Source organism: Parathielavia appendiculata (genome assembly GCF_033297405.1).
Source record: "Parathielavia appendiculata strain CBS 731.68 unplaced genomic scaffold N657scaffold_2, whole genome shotgun sequence".
Classification (NCBI taxonomy): domain Eukaryota; kingdom Fungi; phylum Ascomycota; class Sordariomycetes; order Sordariales; family Chaetomiaceae; genus Parathielavia; species Parathielavia appendiculata.
Genome location: NW_026944221.1, coordinates 2,038,469 through 2,056,391, shown reverse-complemented (window position 1 = coordinate 2,056,391; position 17,923 = coordinate 2,038,469). Strand labels below are relative to the sequence as shown.

At 56.0% G+C, this 17,923-nt stretch overlaps 7 protein-coding genes across 7 annotated transcripts; 3 read left to right on the top strand and 4 right to left on the bottom strand.

Annotated features, from left to right (window-relative positions):
* The first annotated feature begins 1,449 nt into the window (after positions 1–1,449).
* Positions 1,450–3,538, top strand: N657DRAFT_589573 (MFS general substrate transporter). Its single transcript, XM_062789869.1, has 3 exons — positions 1,450–2,205; positions 2,266–2,676; positions 2,737–3,538. The coding sequence occupies exons 1-3, from the start codon at positions 1,547–1,549 to the stop codon at positions 3,416–3,418; spliced, it is 1,752 nt and encodes a 583-aa protein (XP_062651160.1). The 5' UTR covers positions 1,450–1,546; the 3' UTR covers positions 3,419–3,538.
* A 758-nt stretch (positions 3,539–4,296) lies between these two features.
* On the bottom strand, positions 4,297–4,626 carry N657DRAFT_208727 (uncharacterized protein). Its single transcript, XM_062786233.1, has one exon. It carries the CDS (start codon positions 4,517–4,519, stop codon positions 4,334–4,336), a length of 186 nt encoding a protein of 61 aa, XP_062651159.1. The 5' UTR covers positions 4,520–4,626; the 3' UTR covers positions 4,297–4,333.
* On the bottom strand, positions 4,402–8,565 carry N657DRAFT_611932 (topoisomerase 1-associated factor 1). Its single transcript, XM_062790377.1, has 2 exons — positions 8,359–8,565; positions 4,402–8,299 (listed from the first exon to the last, which is right to left on the bottom strand). The coding sequence occupies exons 1-2, from the start codon at positions 8,431–8,433 to the stop codon at positions 4,721–4,723; spliced, it is 3,654 nt and encodes a 1,217-aa protein (XP_062651158.1). The 5' UTR covers positions 8,434–8,565; the 3' UTR covers positions 4,402–4,720.
* A 314-nt stretch (positions 8,566–8,879) lies between these two features.
* N657DRAFT_653619 (uncharacterized protein) lies at positions 8,880–9,983 on the top strand (the record flags this gene model as incomplete). The annotated part of the gene is made up of 3 exons (XM_062794430.1): positions 8,880–8,993; positions 9,081–9,180; positions 9,250–9,983. 3 exons carry the CDS (start codon positions 8,880–8,882, stop codon positions 9,981–9,983), a joined length of 948 nt encoding a protein of 315 aa, XP_062651157.1.
* Positions 9,984–13,294: 3,311 nt separating this feature from the next.
* N657DRAFT_208505 (uncharacterized protein) lies at positions 13,295–14,261 on the bottom strand. Its single transcript, XM_062786230.1, has one exon. The coding sequence runs from the start codon at positions 13,976–13,978 to the stop codon at positions 13,334–13,336; it is 645 nt and encodes a 214-aa protein (XP_062651156.1). The 5' UTR covers positions 13,979–14,261; the 3' UTR covers positions 13,295–13,333.
* Positions 14,262–16,137: 1,876 nt separating this feature from the next.
* On the top strand, positions 16,138–17,052 carry N657DRAFT_208706 (uncharacterized protein). The gene is made up of 2 exons (XM_062786231.1): positions 16,138–16,768; positions 16,867–17,052. The coding sequence occupies exon 1, from the start codon at positions 16,286–16,288 to the stop codon at positions 16,763–16,765; it is 480 nt and encodes a 159-aa protein (XP_062651155.1). The 5' UTR covers positions 16,138–16,285; the 3' UTR covers positions 16,766–16,768; positions 16,867–17,052.
* N657DRAFT_208707 (uncharacterized protein) lies at positions 17,053–17,656 on the bottom strand. Its single transcript, XM_062786232.1, has one exon. It carries the CDS (start codon positions 17,561–17,563, stop codon positions 17,234–17,236), a length of 330 nt encoding a protein of 109 aa, XP_062651154.1. The 5' UTR covers positions 17,564–17,656; the 3' UTR covers positions 17,053–17,233.
* Between the last annotated feature and the right edge of the window lie 267 nt (positions 17,657–17,923).

The following is a 17,923-nucleotide window of genomic DNA, read 5'->3' as shown; positions in this document are numbered from 1 at the left end:
CGCGGCGATCGTGGGGAGGGATGATATTGTGCGGCTGCTTTTTGATACAGGTGCCGATTTTTTGACACAGGTGCTGATTTGAACCCCGGGGGCGCGCGAGATACACCTTCGAGACGGCCACATTAGCCAGCCGCGAGGAATGTGAATCGCCATGTTCATTGACCGCGGCGCCGATGCGAACTGTAGATCATATCGACCCTTTCTCGCGGGAGGCTGCCAGACTGCGTTCCAGACCTGGGCCGCTGTTGACCACCTGTGCCGACCCCATGTCAAGGGTCTATTGGACACCGATGAACGTCGCTGAGCAATTGCCACAGCTTTGGGATAGTTATGTAGTAGCATGCCAGATTTGTTTAGGGAGTCTGTCCCTTTTCACTTTATATTTTAAAGTCAGGAGAGTATGTGGCTGGGGAGTAACTCACTGCCGATTTCGCCGCCGACAGCAACTTGGGCAGGTTCAACACACGTGTTTGGAAACGGCTTGCATGGCTGGGCATGCGGTGATTGTTGATTATGTACCTCTTCAAGAGAGGCGCCGATGTCGACAAGGCCGGAGGATACCCAGATTTGCTTGAGTGCGCAGCATCCCGCGGCAAGACCAAGGCGTCGCAGCTGCTCCTGGACAGAGGGGCCGATGTCAACCGCGGAAAGAGAAAGAAACGACTGGAATCAGCTCTATCCAAGACTCAATGGGACCACGCAACATTCCTTCTCAAACCGGGGGGCAAGTCTGAGCTGGGCATCGGCTCTGGAAGAGATGATGAACGAGAGCACCGATGACATTATCAGGTTCCTATTGCAAGACGAAGGAGCCGACGCCAGCAAACTTATCAAAATTACACCGCAAGAATGCCGGTGGACAGTCAAGCTGTTGAAAATTGCCAAGAGGAAGGGGCACAAAACACCCGATTCAGCTGCTTGTCGGGAAGGCGGAGACCACAAGAAGCGCCGTGGCGAAACCCACACGTAGAGAAAGGCGGGCCATGGATTGATTGGGCCTCCCTAGAATAAAGCATCCATGATACGCTTGTCTGTTCGGTCAAGCTACCTAGGAAGGGCAAGCAATCTAGGTGAAAGGCCTGCCGAAAGGAGGACTCGCATCAGGGGCTTCGCATTCGATTGCCCCAGAAACCAGGGTTAGGGGTCGGTATGAAGCACGCAGATGCATTCGTTCCTCTAGCATGCGATCAAAGAGCTGGGGACGTCAAATGGATGCGGCTTGGTATTCGTGTGTTTCGGCCATCCCACCATTCGATGTTGGCCCGTTGTGTGATGTTGACCGGACGTCGATGCTGATGAGAACCTTGACGGAACCCCCCTGTAATATGCGATAGGTCCGAATCCCCACCGGCGGCCGCTCAAACCCGATGGACTAATCAGCGGCCGAATCACAAGCCGAGCCGAACCCTGTTTATCTCCGTTAGTTGCCCGGCCCGGTCCCGCTCCTGTGTTTTTCAGACCATTTCACTGAAGTACAATAGTCTCAAGCGCCGGTCTTTGCCAGCACCCCTCACCCCATTTTTACAGTCCGAGAACCGAACTACATATGACATCCGGCCACAACCCTGAGGCGAACCCGCCTGGTTCCGGCCTCGCCGCTGGACCTTCAGGCTCAGTCTCACGCTCACAACCACGGAACTCAATCAACGAGACAACCCCCCTCCTCCGACCCATATCCCCCAAACCAATCTCCACCGCCTCCTCCTCAATTTCCACCATCCAACAAGGGGAAGAAGATGAAGAACCCGCAGCAGAAGAAACCACGCTCCTCCCCCCGACCGCGCTCTCCCCGGCGCGCCTCTGGCTGACCCTCGGGGCAACCTACGTCGGCGTCTTCCTAGGCGCTGTCGACAGCTCCATCATGGCCACGCTATCGGCGCCCATAGCGAGCGAGTTCCGCTCTTTGAGCCTCCTGTCGTGGCTGGCCACGGCGTACCTCATCGCCACGGCCACCTTCCAGCCGCTGTCGGGCCGGCTGACCGACATCTTTGGCCGCGGGCCCGGGTTGGTGTTTAGCAACGCCATGTTTGCGCTGGGCAATTTGGTTTGCGGCCTGGCTCGCGACGAGGCCGGCATGATTCTGGGCCGGGTGGTGGCGGGGGTCGGGGGTGGCGGGTTGATGAGTATTAGCACCTTTTTGGCGTCGGATTTGGTGCCGTTGAAGAGGAGAGGGGTGGTGCAGGGGGTGGGGAATATTGCGTACGGGTGAGTGGTTTCTTGTGTGATGTGGTTGGCTTGTAGTGCTGATGTTGTTTTGGTGGACAGATCAGGGGCGATGCTGGGTGGTGTGCTTGGCGGGTTCATCAACGATACCTCATCCTGGGGATGGCGGCTGGCTTTTCTGCTGCAGGTACCCGTCATTGTAGCATCTGGCCTCCTGGTGTGGTATCTCGTTGATGTGCCCCCCAAGGTCTCCAACAAGTCACTGCTCGCGCGCATCGACTTTGGCGGCTCTTTCTTGACCGTCGGTTTTCTGGTTTTGGTACTGCTGGGTCTAAATGCCGGCGGCAATCTGGTCCCTTGGACTGATCCCTTGGTCCTGACTACCATCCCCCTAGGCTTTGCCATGCTGGTTGCCCTTGTGTGGTGGGAAAGCCGGGCCAAGCAGCCCATCATTCCAGTTCGGCTGCTCCTCGACCGGACGGTGCTGACAGCATGCGTCACCAACTTCCTCGGGTACGTCTCCATCCCGGATGATTGCCGTGAAATGGCGGAACGTGACTGACAGTTGACTAGCACCATGGTGGTCATGATGACCATGTACTATGTGCCTCTCTACCTCCAGGTCCTCGGCCAATCCGCCACCCAGGCCGGTCTCCGCATCCTAGCGTCTTCGCTTGGTGTCTCTATCTCGTCCATCGGATGCGGCCTGATCATGAAGAGGACCGGCAAGTACGTAGGTCTTGGCATTGGCGTGCTCTCCATCTACACACTTGCCATGTCCCTCACGGCCACGTTAGACGACCAGGCCGCAAACTGGGTTCTGTTTGTTTCCATGGCCCTCCTCGGCGTCGGCTATGGTGGGATGCTGACGGTGACGCTGCTCGCCTGCATTTCTGCCGTCGAGCACTCGCACCAGGCCGTCATCACGTCGGCTACCTACGCGTTCCGTTCGGTGGGCGCAACGCTGGGCATCACCGTCGCATCGGCCGTGTACCAGAACGTTCTCAGGACTAGGCTGTGGGAGCGCTTTGGCGACTTGCCCGGGGCTGCCGAGGAGATCGAGCGTATTCGTGACGATTTGGGTGAGCTGGCAAGGTTACCCGACGGTTGGTATCCCGGCGTCATCGAGTCCTTCATGGAGGCGTTTAGGGGTGTGTGGGTGTTGGCATTGGCCTTGACCGTGGCGGCCTTGGTGAGTGTCTCACTGATGAAACAGCATAAGCTGCATGACAATCTGGCTCGGGAAGAGGAGTAAGGGAAGACGGATTAGACGGCTGGAACTCGGATTAATTGCCACACCATGTTCGATAAGGTCATCAACCAAGTTAGACCAAGTATAGACTCTAAAATAGACGGAAAGAGTATCCGGCTGCTGAAAGATTCGCGACCATTAGACAGTACAACAAACTGAGTGTCAGTCCATGCAGACGAAAGGTCATCAAGCAGACTTTGAGCCCGCACTGAGTTGGAATAGCAGGCATGGAACAGTGTGTTGCATCGCACAAGCTATGTAAAGCCCAAGATGCAAGGGACCGCACGAAAGTGCGGGTGACCGGGATTCCAAAATCAGAGGTTCAAGAACGCTAACAGTGTCAGGTATACCGTTTTGAACCTTTGGTTAAGAGTCTGTAATCGAGGGGAATATTTTTCACATCCTTAAGATTTGTGGGCACTAACAGCTGGTACTTCCGGTGCGCCACAGGTGGGATCTGCGCCTGCCGTTCTCTGCGATGAAGCATGGACGTTGCGCTTGTTCAAAGCGAGGACGTCGGAAGAAATCAGATAGTCGTGCCGTTCGTTTCTGTCACCGGTGCTATGCATAAATGAGGTGATGTCCAGGGCAGTTGTCCGGCACAAGACAGGCGACAGAGAGAGCTGCTGTTCTGATGAGGTTACATTTTCTGCACTGCAAGTGGCCAGCAGGCGCAGGTTCCTCAAGACAATCTCGTGGAGTAAACGAAGTTGTCACAGCGCACACAATCCACCAACAGCAACGTGGAAGTAAAGTGCTCGATCAGGTAATGGGAAGCCGTGTCTGCAGATCCCCAAACCGGCGGAATGGATCTTGCGATCCTCAAGTCCCCAGATTTGTGTGAGCGGAGTTGCCCCTTGATTGAAGCCCCTCACCGTGCGTTAGTTTACTTACCCCTATTTTCCTCTGTCGAGTCGTTCAGCAACAGGCACACCCAACCACCCCCGAAAAAAAAATGGAATAAGAAGACAAAAAGAGGGGCGATACAACAAAGCAGGGTTTAAAACGAGCCAAACGCTCCATTAGGTCCCATCTCCTCCCTAGCTCCCCGCAGAATGCAGGCTGGCGTGAGAAAACAAGAGGGACGGACTCAGCAACGTGCATTGGCAAAGGGCTAAACACATTTTATAGCTCTGTGGCTTGCACATCCGTTAATTCCAAATCCCTCTATGACGTATCTGCTAGCCTTACTACAGAGTCCTTCATTACGCCAAACGCCATGCTACCCCTTAATCCATAACAACATTACAAACAAACTTCATGCAATTCCATCCAATCATTGATACCCCATCCCCCGCAGAACCATCACTCCTCATCGCTACTCTCGACAATGAACCCCGCTCGCGCCCTTGGCCGAGCCCTGGCTGCCGTCTTGGCAACAGGTATGTCATCATCCTCATCATCGCTTTCCCCTGTCTCTGTGGACTTCTTCTCAGCGGCCGCGTTGGCTGCCGGGCTAGGGTGCGAGGACAACGGAGTGTCGTCCGTAACGGCCCCGTCCTTACCGGACTGGGTGAATTCCATAGCATCATCCTTCTCATCCATCTGCTCTTCGTCTGGCTCCTCGTCATCGCTACTAACTTCAACCACTTTCGGCTTTGGCGCTGCTCTCCTCCTCTTGATTGTCCTCCTCGCTGAGGATGATGGCCCACTGTCACTAGCAGCTGTGCCACTTTCCTCACCGTCGTCACTGCTCTCAGCAAGGGCAGCATCAGACTTCCTCTTCCTCGTCCCCCGCGCCTGCTTCCCCTTCCCTATCACCGTACGATCACCATCCTCCATGTCATCGTCACCAACGCCGAGCAACTCCTCCCATGTCGACCTCTCCACGCCCGACGGCTTCGAGCTCAGCCCAAAGCTCGCGTCCTTGGCCGCCTGCCTCTCGCGCTCCCTGGCGAAGAAGAGCGCATCCCGCTCTCTGTTCCCCTCCCAGTCCGAGTCGTCCTCGCGCAGATCAACGTACATCTCGCTCTTGACCTTGCGCCTCTTCTCAAGATCCCTCTTGCGCTTCGCCTGCTTCTCGGCCTCGAGTTGCTCTTCGGTCGGGTCCGCGTTGCCCTCGCGGCGGCGCCTTCGCTGTCTGCGCTTCTTGGGTGGTTCGTCCTCGGCCGTGCGCTTGCGCGTCGTCGGGCCGCCTGCGGGAAAAAGGATACCGGTGTCGTCGTCGTCGGAACCGTCGTTGATGAGGTCGTCTATGTTGTCGTTGTGGTCGTCGTCGTCGTAGGCGGCACGCTTGCGCGGCGCGGATTTGCGGCGGAGTTGGTCTTCGGCGAGCTCGCCGTCTTCAAAGGTCGGTGGGGTGAACTCGGCTTTGTTGACGAGGGAGATGGTCTCCTTCAGGGCGTCGGCTGTGACAGTACCGGGAATGATCCATATCGAGTCGGGGGATTCGTCGAGGGTTGGAGCAAGGCGCTCCATTCCGACCAGTTTCATGAGAAGACGAAGATGGGGGTTCTTGAACATGGCGGTGCGGCGGGCGTCGTTGTCTGGGCGCATGGTGGCGTGAGGAGCGATCTTCGCCGTGCTGGGCTCGGCTGACTCGTCTGCTGCTTCACCAGCCGGCCTCTCCGCTTCCAGCGCCTTCTCGGCGTTCTGCCAAGCGCGCCGCTCACTCTCGGCTTCGGAAAGCTGCTTCTTTACCCACTCTAGGTGATCGGTCTGGTTTCTGTCGAGCAAGACGCCAACAACAATGGCGATTTGTTGGTCGCGCTCAAGTTCGCGTTTGAATTCGAGCTCGGCGCCTGGTCTTGGGTTGCTGGAGATGGTTTGCTTCTCATGGCCGTACTCCAGGTAGTGAGCGGTGCTGTTGATCTTGGAGAACAGCAGCTCAGTGAACAAGGCTGGCCGATCTTCCAGCTTCCGTACGCATTTCCTAATAATATGCCTGACAAGATCTTCCCAGTCCTTGTACACGGAGCACTTAATGTCGAGGGGCTCCGGGCCCTTGATCATGTTATAGAAGAGGTGGATGATGTCCAAGCGGAACAGCATGACGCTCATTTCTTGCTTGAAGGCAATGCGGTGGAAGTATCGGTGGGCTCGCTTCAGCTGGGAGTCGTTAAGATCCCGGTAATATGCCGTGAAGCTGACGAATGTGTCAACCACACCTTGGGGGATGAACCTCATGGCAAATCGTTTGAAGTCAAACTTCCTCTCTTGGCTGGTCTTCTCGGCCTGCCTCTCGTCGTCTGCCGAGTCATCTTCTGCGTCTGGCTGATCTTCATCTCCACCCACATCTGCAGCGGCCTTGGCCGCCCTTTTCTTCCGCCGTGTCCTTTTGCGAGAGCGGATTTGCAGGTCGACATTTTGTTTCGAATAAGCTTCGAGAATGCGGAGAAATGTATGCGTAAGTTCGGTACAGGCGTCGAGGTATTCGAAGCCCTGATCCTTGTACGTGCGGACAATGTTTGCTATCGCGTCGTGTGTCGTCTCTTCGTAGAACAGCCGACTTAGGATGTTGTCGGCAATCTCCTGGTCTTCTTCGTTGCCGGAGTCGGCCATTTCCTGGACGGTCAGGAGGATCTGGGTAAAAGAGCGCATGACGGTAGTCAACAGCGGCCAATCTTTGTCTCCGTAGGCCCGGTCCAAAGCCCGGTTCATGGTGATAAACATCTCCTGGGTAAGCACCTCGGCGATGAGGTTAAAGCTTCTCACCTCGTCTCCATCCGAGTGTTGGTTGGAGTCGGATTTTCTCCTGTTGCTGCGCATCCGCTCTGCCTCGAGGAACCAGGCTACCAGGTAGAAGAATTGGCTGTGGTGGTACTGTAACACGTGTGGCGCCTCGCGCTCGAGGGACTTCCTCACATGGGCGAATAGAGGGTTGAAGCAAGAGTCGAGGAATTCCGAGACGAATGACCCGAGCTGTTGGCGGGCTCTCTCATCCAATGTCACCGGAGGGCCCAGATTCTTGGGCTCCATGTCTTCTTTCCTGGCTCGCCTCGGTGGCCTGAAGCTCTTATTGCTGTCCATCTTCCTCTCGCGGGCCGCGGCGTCCAGCAGGCCGTCCTGGCCCGAGACGGTGGAGAGTTTCCCGCTCGCCCACTTGACCCAGGTGGTAGTGCCGAAGCGGCTGTGGCGGGTGGGCGCGTGCTTGCCGTACGATCTCAACATGGCAGCCTCTTTTTGCATGGCAGCGGTGAGCTCGTCGGCCTTGATCTGGTGCAAGTGTTTCTCGCTCAAAAATAGCTTGCTAGAGTCGACGCGCTTGACGAGGTGGAAGACAATTTCCATGACAATGACGTCCTCAAGCCGAAAGTCATCGCCCATGTTGGAAGCGATGGTCTCGAGGAACACGAAGACGTCCTGAAAAGAGAAGGCATCTATGAGAGTCGACCGGGAGACTTGGGTCTCGTCCCCGTTGTACTTGACCCCTGGAGGCGGTGTAATCATGGTGATGTTGCGCAGAAAGTACAGGACCAGTTTGATGATGCCCTGGTTGCGAGGTGATCGGTCCCCGTTGGACAGAGCCATGGAGGGAAGGGCCAACCTGATGGCAGTACCGAGAATTGGGGCAGCATCGAAGTTGAGAATGGCGCGTTTGTAGGCCAGCTGAGCGAGCTGCAGCACGGGTATGTTGCGGTGATGGTTGATGGTCATGGCTTCGTGGTCTTTCTCGATGGGCCAAGTGAGCGGCACCATGACTTCGAGGCAGGCCAGAGCGACCTTTGCCCTGTACTTGCTGCCGCTGTCGTTTGGGGGCCACATGGCCAGGATATGCAAGAGATCGGACCCGACAATGTTTGCTTCAGCCAGACAACGGGCGACGTCCATGCGGTTCGTCTTTTCGTCGTGGAAGCGGATCCATCTCTTGAGGTCGCGCAGCACCTCGAGGGCGTCATCTCCGAGCTTGTAGCCTCCATCGTCGTCTATACTGTAGCCGCCGAGCTAGCCAGAACTGTCAGGGAGATTTCTTGCTGAGAACCAAGTTGATATTGTCAACTCACCGCAGACACCAAACTGTTGATGTGTGCCCGGACATGCGGGTGCACGATGTCGTTGGTGACATCTGCGTCCTCCATTTTGAACCGGGAACACGAAGAGCGCAGGATTTATGGTGATGCTGACATGTGAAGTCCAGTGCTAATGGTTTCGATGCTAAGTTGTGGTCTTGCTGGTATTGTCTCTGGCTTGAGCGTTTGCTCCGAAGTACGCGCAAACGCGTCTGAACCCAATCAATCAGCGCGACGCGTTCAACCTTTGATCTACGGATTACACAGTCTTTATAACACTGTATATGGCGTATATGAAGGCTCAGATGACAGCCCCTGGATAATTACACTGTGTGCTCAAGCGCTCAAAAGCCGAGCACATGCAAAAAGGTGATGCCCCACTCCAGCAGCACGACTAGGGTCAGGGCCGAGGTTAGCCGCTCCTCGACCTGGATCCGAATTCAAGACGTCGTCGAGCTCCCATCCGGTCGCTATACACTCATAATTCACCCTTTTGAAGTATGGTTGCTTTAGCTATGTTCGCACGACAGGCTCTCCAGCTTTCGAGCCGCGCGAGATATTTCAGCGCGACCGCCGCTCGGCCCGCCGCGGAAGTGAAGAGGTTGGGTGTTGTAGGCGCGGGACAGATGGTACTGGACTCTCTGGCCTCCCTTCTTCTCCAATGGCTGTTACGGGGGAGCAGGTTGCTGACGATTCCATGATGTTTGTGAACATAGGGCCTCGGTATTGCGCTGGTTGCAGCTCAGAAGGCCCAGGTGCCAGTAACACTGGTTGACTCGTCACAAGCCTCCCTGGACAAGGGATTGGCCTTTGCAGGTTGGTGAGAGTCGGCGTCGTCAATTTCCACGAAACTACCAGCTAACCAGCCTTCCCCTCTCGCGCCAGAGAAACTCCTTGCCAAGGACGTCTCCAAGCAGCGCATCACCCAGGAGCAGGCCGACGCCGCCCGAGCCCTGCTCCAGCCCACCACCTCCATCGACGACCTCTCCTCGGCCGACTTCGTCATCGAGGCCGTACCCGAGGTCCCCCAGCTCAAGTTTGACGTCTTCGCCAAGCTCGCCCAAATCTGCCCCAAACACGCCATCCTGGCTACTAACACCTCATCCATCTCCATCACCCGCATCGCAGCCTCCACCACGGCCGGCAACCCGAACGACACCACCAGCAGCTCGCGCGTGGTTGCCACCCACTTCATGAACCCCGTCCCTGTGCAAAAGGGAGTGGAAATAATCTCTGGTCTTCAAACCTCTCCTAAGACCCTCGAGATTGCCGTGGCGTTCTGCAAGCAACTCGGCAAGATCACGTCCGTCTCGGCCGACTCCCCGGGCTTCCTCGCCAACCGCATCTTGATGCCCTACATTAACGAGGCCATCATCTGCCTCGAGACCGGCGTCGGCAACCGCGATTCCATCGACAGCATCATGAAGAATGGTACCAATGTGCCCATGGGCCCGCTGCAGCTCGCCGACTTCATCGGCTTGGATACCTGCCTGGCCATCATGAAGGTGCTGCACACCGAGACGGGTGACTCAAAGTACCGGCCGAGCGTGCTGCTCAAGAATATGGTCGATGCTGGCTGGCTGGGCAAGAAAAGCGGCAAGGGCTTCTACGATTACTAGATCTCGACTCCCAACCATTGCGATGCACACGTACGCCCAAAAAGTACGACAGCGGGACGGAAATACCACCTCGACTTTGGACACGACGCTCACAGATTTTTGAGTCTTCGGTCGATATAGGGTAGGATAGGACCGGGCATTGCGCTCGGATATCCTGTGTAGTGAGCGTGGCTTTCTCGCGGCTTAAGCGGTGTCAGGCATTGGACTCTCTTGCAGCCGTGAGCCTCAAGCCACGAGCAGTTAGACTTCATCTCGTAGCTAGATGATCACAACTCGCACGGAAGTGCGATCCCAAACAGTGTCATAAGTACAAATCATGCGTCGGGCTTAGGCAGAGAGAAAAGAGGTCAAGAAAAGGGGGGATAACCCGTTGGCCCGGCGAAGTGCAACGCCGTGGTTAACCGAGTAAACACAACTTGAACTCTGCAAATAGGCCACTCAACAGCGGGAGCATTTCACCCAAATTGTCTCCCCCGCAATCTATCAATTGGGTCGGGTCCACGCAAGCCTTCTGAAATCATGACATTGATCAGAATTATGATGGCACACCAGAACCGGGAAATGGCACTTTCAGTAACTTACAATATGCGTGCTAAATCTGGCTTCATTGTCGAAACGAGCCTCAGCGGACTCATCGGCAGCTTTCGAACCCTGTGGGCCTTACACCAGCGATGAAAGTCATGCTCGCATCTTCAGCAGTGTGTATGAGACATATAGCTTCATGGCAAGCCTGATCTGCGCTCAGAAGCGGTCGCCACGCAACCGTCTCCTCTTCGGGTCCCCATCACAGACCCCGGCAGTTCTGCCTCCCTCAGTCGGAAGCATCGCCCTGGTCTTGCCATCCAGAACAGTCGAGACAACTGGGGGCGATGACTTTGATCATGAAGAACTTCAAGACTTGGTACGTGAGCCTTAGAACGGCTGCCCTAGCCGTCCTTCTCCTCGCCCCTTATCAGGCCCCTGGTTTGCTCGGGAAGTCTTCACCTCTCCTCCGACCAGATCGCGCAGCAGCACCCAATGACCTGCCCTCATGAGCTTAAACAACGTTCCATAGCCCTGTCGCCTTTGGCAGGCGATAAGTGCTGCGCGATTCAGAAGAACGCTGTCGAGTGGGGAAGACGGAGCTCGAGACGCCAGGCGCAGGCCATGTGCAGGGGGCAACCAAGGCCGTGGGCGCGAAAGTCGAGGGGAAAATTCCGTCTCCCGCAGCAAGGCAGCCCGCAGTCCCGCGAGCCGGCAATTTATTTTGATTAGCGAGGAATTTCTACGGGGCTTGGTCACAGGGCAAGGGGACTGGGTCTGGCGCGGTGTTTCTCGGTGAGCCATACAACCGACAGACTTTGATCGTGCTTCGAGTTCGAGAGCCAACGGATCTGGGTCGGTGTCGAGCACAAACTGCTAATCCAACATCTTACTTAGAGATGACCAAGAGGGAAAGAAGGAGGAAATATAAAACAGGGATGAACCGACCCCTGAGCCGCGAGCAATGAGTTAGCTGCTCATGGTGTTATGCCACACCCATCTCGTGTTGGCAACCCAGACTGCTCGGACGGAAATCCGTGTCTTGTATCACCCGCATACGGAAACAGGAGCTTGATTCCGGAATCGGGAGATTGCCCAAGCATCACGGGCCGTCGCTTGTCAACTGATGGGGAGAAATGCATTCGCCAGGCGAGGAGAAGGTTCAAGCCACCACTCAGCCCGCGATGCAGGAGCAACCCGCTCATACCACCCGTCCAAAAGGTGAGCAACGCAGCTGGTTCCTGCGTGGGCCCGACATCGATGCCATGCGAAAAGGAGAAGACGCAGGATGGCACATCTCCATGACGGGGTCATGGTGGGAAAGGCTTCCGGTTCCACCGCCTTTCACGGCCGTCGCTCTCCTGGTTCCGAGCTCTCGGTCCATTACAACTTGAACTGTGTGCTGCGGAATGTCAGAAGGCTCGTCAGGTAGGTGAATAACTTTTCCAGCAGTGGGAACACCTATCGGTAAAAATCAGGCAGTCCAAATACCTCTGTTGACATGTTGGCCGGCCAAGGGCATGGAGACTCCCGCACTCGTTGAAACTTTGGGATAGCGAGCGTGAGACGGAGAGCTCTCCAGAAAAGGGGCACAACGGTAAGCTCGGCAAGTCACCAGTAAACAATGGGACAGAGGTGTTCGTAGAGTCCGTATCACAGCCTGTCTCTGTCGGCGCAGCAAGAGGCATGCCCAGGCAACCGCCATACTCTGGAGGGAAGGCCAAATGCTAGGAAGAAGAGAGAAGCGCTGGCATCTCAACCGGCTCTCACACCAGAGTGGAGGCAGGGGTATGGTAAGCGCCTTGAGGGGACTGTGCTATGTTTCGAAGCCGGAAAAATCGAGCTCTGCTCCGAAGCCAAAAGCCCGCATATCCGGTGCGATTTCTGGCGTTCAGGTGGCCCCAGGCGGCGAATCGGCATGTAATGCCGCCCGGCCACGACCTTCCGCTTGCAATCTATGCTGGCCGATAATAAGATGATGCTTGGTCTGTTTGGACGCGGTCTCGTGTCGTTTAGATATCGAACATTATGCAGCTCGACGGGATAATGCGCTTACAGTAGACGGAGTCCCAATCAGCCGGGCGAGTCAGCCAACCTCAAGCCAAAATGGTCAGCTGTGCCTGTACCTACGTACGAACTCATATCAGCCTCTGTTGTACCGTACCTGAGAGACGGGAAACCATATGTGCCTCTGACGATCGTGGGGTTGGGCCAATCGAGCCACAACATCCTGTGGCTGGAAGCTCTTGCCTCCTGTGGAGGTCAGGCATTTGTTCACAGACTCTTACTCTGGAAACGTCGAACTGCCATTAATGAGGAATGAGGGAAGGAACGTGTCTCGACCATGCAGCTCGAGAAGGCCGAAGATGGAAGGCACGAAGGCCCATAACCACCGCCCCCCCCCCCTTCGTTTTCTGTCCATCGCCAACCTTTTACCTTTCTAGGTACACTCCCGTCCCGCGTATTGACCGTTGGGACAGATTGTAAACTCGTCAACATGATAGAGATGTTCGACTGTGGGAGTTCAACTCGGTGTGCTTCAGTAATTGGAGTCTCGGGTTCGACTCTTGCTCGCGAAGTCCCGTTGACATGGTTGGCAAACGGCGCCGCAACAATGCTCGCCCGGCTTGTTGACGGTGGAAAGCGTGACTACAGTGTGAATCCAGGAACCCATGTTCTGCTCTGGCCGCAAGAACAGATCAAGCCGATTCAGATTTTTAGCCAACTCTGGACCGACAGAGCATATTAGAGAGGCGCAAGCAGACGGCTGTAGGGTAGCGCTTTAGTTCCCTCAGCCGCATGGTCCCGAGAAAAAGGAATCGAGTCTGTCAGCCACAACTTGCACGCCGACTGGCTGCGTGCCCATGAGCGTAGAAGCAGATACCTGAGGGACATGCCTGCTGAGATCGTCTCATGCCGTCCCACGCGCAAAAAGTGTTAGACCGCCTAGAACTGGGCCAGCAGACTCTCTGTCTCGTCTTGGAACCGGAACATTGTGAAGCCAACTGGAACATGTGGTGATTGGAGGAGGCAACGGCTGGCTGCATTGTCAAGCAGCATTCAGCCATCACTGGGGCCTCTGGATCTAGTCCCACCCGGTTCCCTTGTGCTCCCTCCGCGCAGCCCGGGAACCACGACGGTGGTGCAACACTCGTATTTGTGCTACCAGAGCGTGGATCCGTCGCTCCTGGTTTCATGCAAAATACTCGGCGGCTGCAGAGTATTATTGGTAGGGCTGCTCTGCCAACCGGCGGCAGTTTCTCAGATGACTGGGTTTGTCTCCCCAGCCGTGGAAGGCATTGCTTCTCTCTGTGACTTGTCTGTGCCTCAAGGCTTCCATTTCTCGGCCATGCATTGTGGCGGCCTGTACCTGCGGCCTTGGAGAGACATGGCGTGAACGCCTGATGGAATACCTGTATTGGATGCAACCGGTTCTGGGCAGTGAAGCCCGACATCAGTTGCCTGTCCGGCATCGCTGTTCCTTGCGCCACAGCGAGTCTTTCTGTCGTCGACAAGGGATGGATATGTTGAGTGGACGAGGCCTCGGTTCCCTCGAGCACATGAAGCAACTAGCTCGCGAGCTCCGTGATGCACGTGCGTCTCAATTTAATAGGAATACGGTCGGGACCGACACGACAGGTCGGTTGTGAGCGCAGCTGAGGAAAAACCTCGGCCGCGTCTGAGACCTTGAGCCGGCTGAGAATAGCAGCAGAGCCGACAAAAGTCGCATAGGCGACCTCGGGCGTCTAGGCATCTCAGCGCCGGTGTCCGCTCGGTGAAGCGCGAATACCAATGGAAGAGGAAATGGCGCACCCGCAGACTCTGGTCGTGTTAATGTCGGGTCGTCAATAAGTTTGTCCGGCACGGTCCTTCTCATCGGCGGTTGGCACGAGCGTGGTGAATAGCACACATAAGGTCATTTGGAATACATTATTTGGAAGGACTTGCCACATGATTGCAGCCGAGGTTTGCTGCATCTGAAACGAACAAGTGAGGCGAGCCATCTAGCGACGAACAAGTCAAACGACGCCGGAAATCATGCGTCTTCTGTCTTGGGCACACATGGGACTATTGTTGTTGTTGTCGTTTGGCCGAGAGTCCAAGGCCCTTGCGGATATCGGCGGTGCCCATCAATTTTGTCTTTGCGCCGGAGCTCGTGCCCTAAGCTCCGGCGTGGCAGCCCTTGATCGTCACTCACTCGTCAGCCCCTTGGCTGTTTCGGAACAGCCCAAGAGTCTTTCTCAGATCTCAGTGACCGTCTCACCCGGGGCCATTAAAATGACCTACCACGCTTGTTACAATGATCAACTGAATCCTTTCCCGGCACAAGGCCCCACATACCAGCCGCACCAGTATCTTGCAGGCAAACATCGCTATCCCTATGCATCTGGGCGATAACATTCAATTGAATCAACCAAAATCGTGATGCAAACCTATCTACAGACTTTGCGAATGAGCTCAATAACGAAATTAAATTCAAATCAACAAGCTATTACTGCCCGCCTACACTGCCCACTCAGTTGCCAGTTGAACTGCGGCAGCCTCAATGGCTGCAGCAGGTACTGAGTAAGGTCGTTGATGGTGGATTGGCTGGTGTGACCTCAACCGAAAGAGTCTGGGCTCGTTCATCATAGCAAGAGTGGTAGGTCATTTTAATAATCCCGGCATGGAAACGTGCCGTCCTCCTTCCCGCCGCGCTATTCCGGATTCGCGAATGCTTCCAGAAGCTAATGGGGAGCCAATCGGCACAATTCGACACTATTTCACCGGGCCGCGCATGTTTCAGCTTCCAGTGCAGGTCAACCGGCCGACGACTTCAACTGAATCTCTTGTGTCTTGGAACTCGGCAACTACACAGTACGGAATGGTTTCGGCATGAGATTCTCAAGGTCGGTAGGGCGCAGGTGCAGAAAACAAACATGGCTCGCGATGTGGATTGTTGTAACCTGGAACACGGCAATGCAGGAAAGTTGAGATCCTTAATCTGGCAATCAGCAGCACAGACCATTGGGGTGTCTCTATCACAGCATGCCCGAGTTCGCGTCTCTCACCCAAAAACGCCAGCTAACCCTACCGACACAACCTGCCGATGACAGCTGGGTTGTAGGATCAGGCGACTGCTTCATAATGGCGGACTTCGAAACCGGCTGTCCCAAGCACATCAAGGAGGGATCCATGCTCGGAAGGAACGGCCTCCAAAACCGATGCAGTTCGTCTGCAGTTCGTCCCATCCGTCTGAGTCTCTCAGAACTTGACGCCCACTTTGAGTCTCTTGCGGGACAACTCAGTTCATCTCGGCGCAACACGCGGTCGTCGTAGAGCTCAGACCGTCATCAGCGAGCGATGATTGAGGGCACAGAAGTCCACATGGCCGATTGAAGACGCAGTCCCAGCCGGAGCAAGCTCGGGGATTCTATGCGCTCCCGTGGAAGACGCCTAGAAGGGAGTAAGATCTCACCAGGAAGCGCAACGCTTCTCCACTTGCCACTCCTGGCATTTCGCTGCCATGCCTCGCCTTCGTGGTGCAAGTTATTGGTTCAGCCCGTCTGAGATCGCTTGCCTCGCTGTCGCGATTGCCTAGTGTGTACGCTAGCCCTGGCAGAACTCGACCCCGATGAAACGGTGGGCTTGGGCCCCGCTAAGCAGGCTGGCTCTGACAGTGCAACGTCTCGATCTCAGTCTCGGCTAGGTTAATAAGCACACACCTAGGCGCGGGGCGGCCAAACAAGAACCGTGGATCCTTTCGCCGTTGGAATCCCACATTCGACATCCCGGACACCATGGTCCGCCTGTCGCGACACAAGTCTCGCGCCCACTGCCCACCTCAATGCAACCCTCTCGATGCACAACACCATGCCTCATCAGACCGCCTACAGTACGCCAACAGACAGCCACACCAGACCCCACCGCATCCGCCTTTTCTACTGTCTGGGTCCCTGGGTAGCAGCACACCACATCAGCCTGTGGCCTGTTCGGAGTTGCTTCCCATCTCTCCGACTGCCCATCCGGGCCTGTTTTCTGACAAGACACCATGTTCATCCCCAGCGCTTCCCCAGACACCTGGTTCCCTTGTCGGGTCGGCATTGGCGTTGGCGGGAAGGCATACGCAGATAGGGAATGGTGCGACGGTGCAGCCTGACCAAATGCCGCGTTCTGTGGAAAGCCGCCGTCCGCAAATAAGTCAAGCGTCCTCAACGGATACCGTGGGGCGCGTGAAGCCGCATCTCGCTCACCGCACCGTCGCTCGAGGACATACCTAGCTGGTAAGGCGTTCCCTTTGCGCAACAGCTGAGGAGCCTCTGGGACGCAGTGTTATGCACTGCTCAGTGCAAGACTTGCCTATACCAGGCTAAATCTCCAGCCATTGCACGCTACCGTCCGGAGCTGAGAACGTCCAAGCCGTCTAACCTCCTTCCTAATCGGCACTGGATACGGCTGCATACCACCGTCACCTTGGCTGCTACACAAAATCACCACGGGCACCCAAGCCTCTAGCCACTTCCTTGGTCCCAAATGCCGGCAAGGGGAAGAAATGATCTGCTCACCAGTGATCTTCTATCGCCACTGTCCGCTTTCGCTCAACTTGGTCAGGGTCCAACAACACACGCTCACTCTCCCTACGCTCAACAGACCCTATTTCTCAGCGAGAGTTGCCGTTTCGAGCTTCGGATATCGATGCCGCATCCTGATCTTGCCAGTTAGGCCCCTGTTGGCAGCAGCCGGCACTGTCAGCCCCTGCCGCTTCGTGGCCCGATCTGCATACACACCCTTCCTTGACAATGCACCTCTCCCCGCAGACAAGCACCAGGCACCGCACATCCCTGCCTCGTCATCCAGATCCCCGATTGGTGCAAGCTGGGTGAGAGATCAACAACGGCCATGCTTTGTGTCGTGGGAGTCGAAGCAGAGCCAATGTGGACCCAAGGTCCATCAATCACTCTCAACGGTCCCGCGGAAGCTCCCTTACCACCTCTCGATGCAGTTCTGCGAGTGCTTCTCGGCCTTTTTGCTGAGGTTTTGTGACTAGCAAGCTTCCTGTGGAGAGGTTGTGTCCGCATGAGCTTGCCCTGTACTTGTGCAAGTCCCTAGTAGCCGGTCAGATCAAGCTTCTCTTATCGGGATTCCTGACTGGTCTCAGCGGCACTCTCCAGCCTCCTGCTCACGCTCTCTGTGGCTGGACGACCTTGCCACTCCTGCTTTGCTTGCATACCGGATACCTGCGTTGGCGTCATTGGCTTCACAGCTATGCCTTTCTGCACACATTAGCAGTACGTGCTCGCAACGGACTTCCTCTTGTCCTCCTTCTTTCGTCCACCTGCCTCGCCCGCTTTGTTATACGCTGGTCTTGGCGGGAGCCGTTTGCCATCCGTTTTTCGGCTCTGCTCTTTGCCTGGCAGAAGACGCCGCGGTTGGTTCCA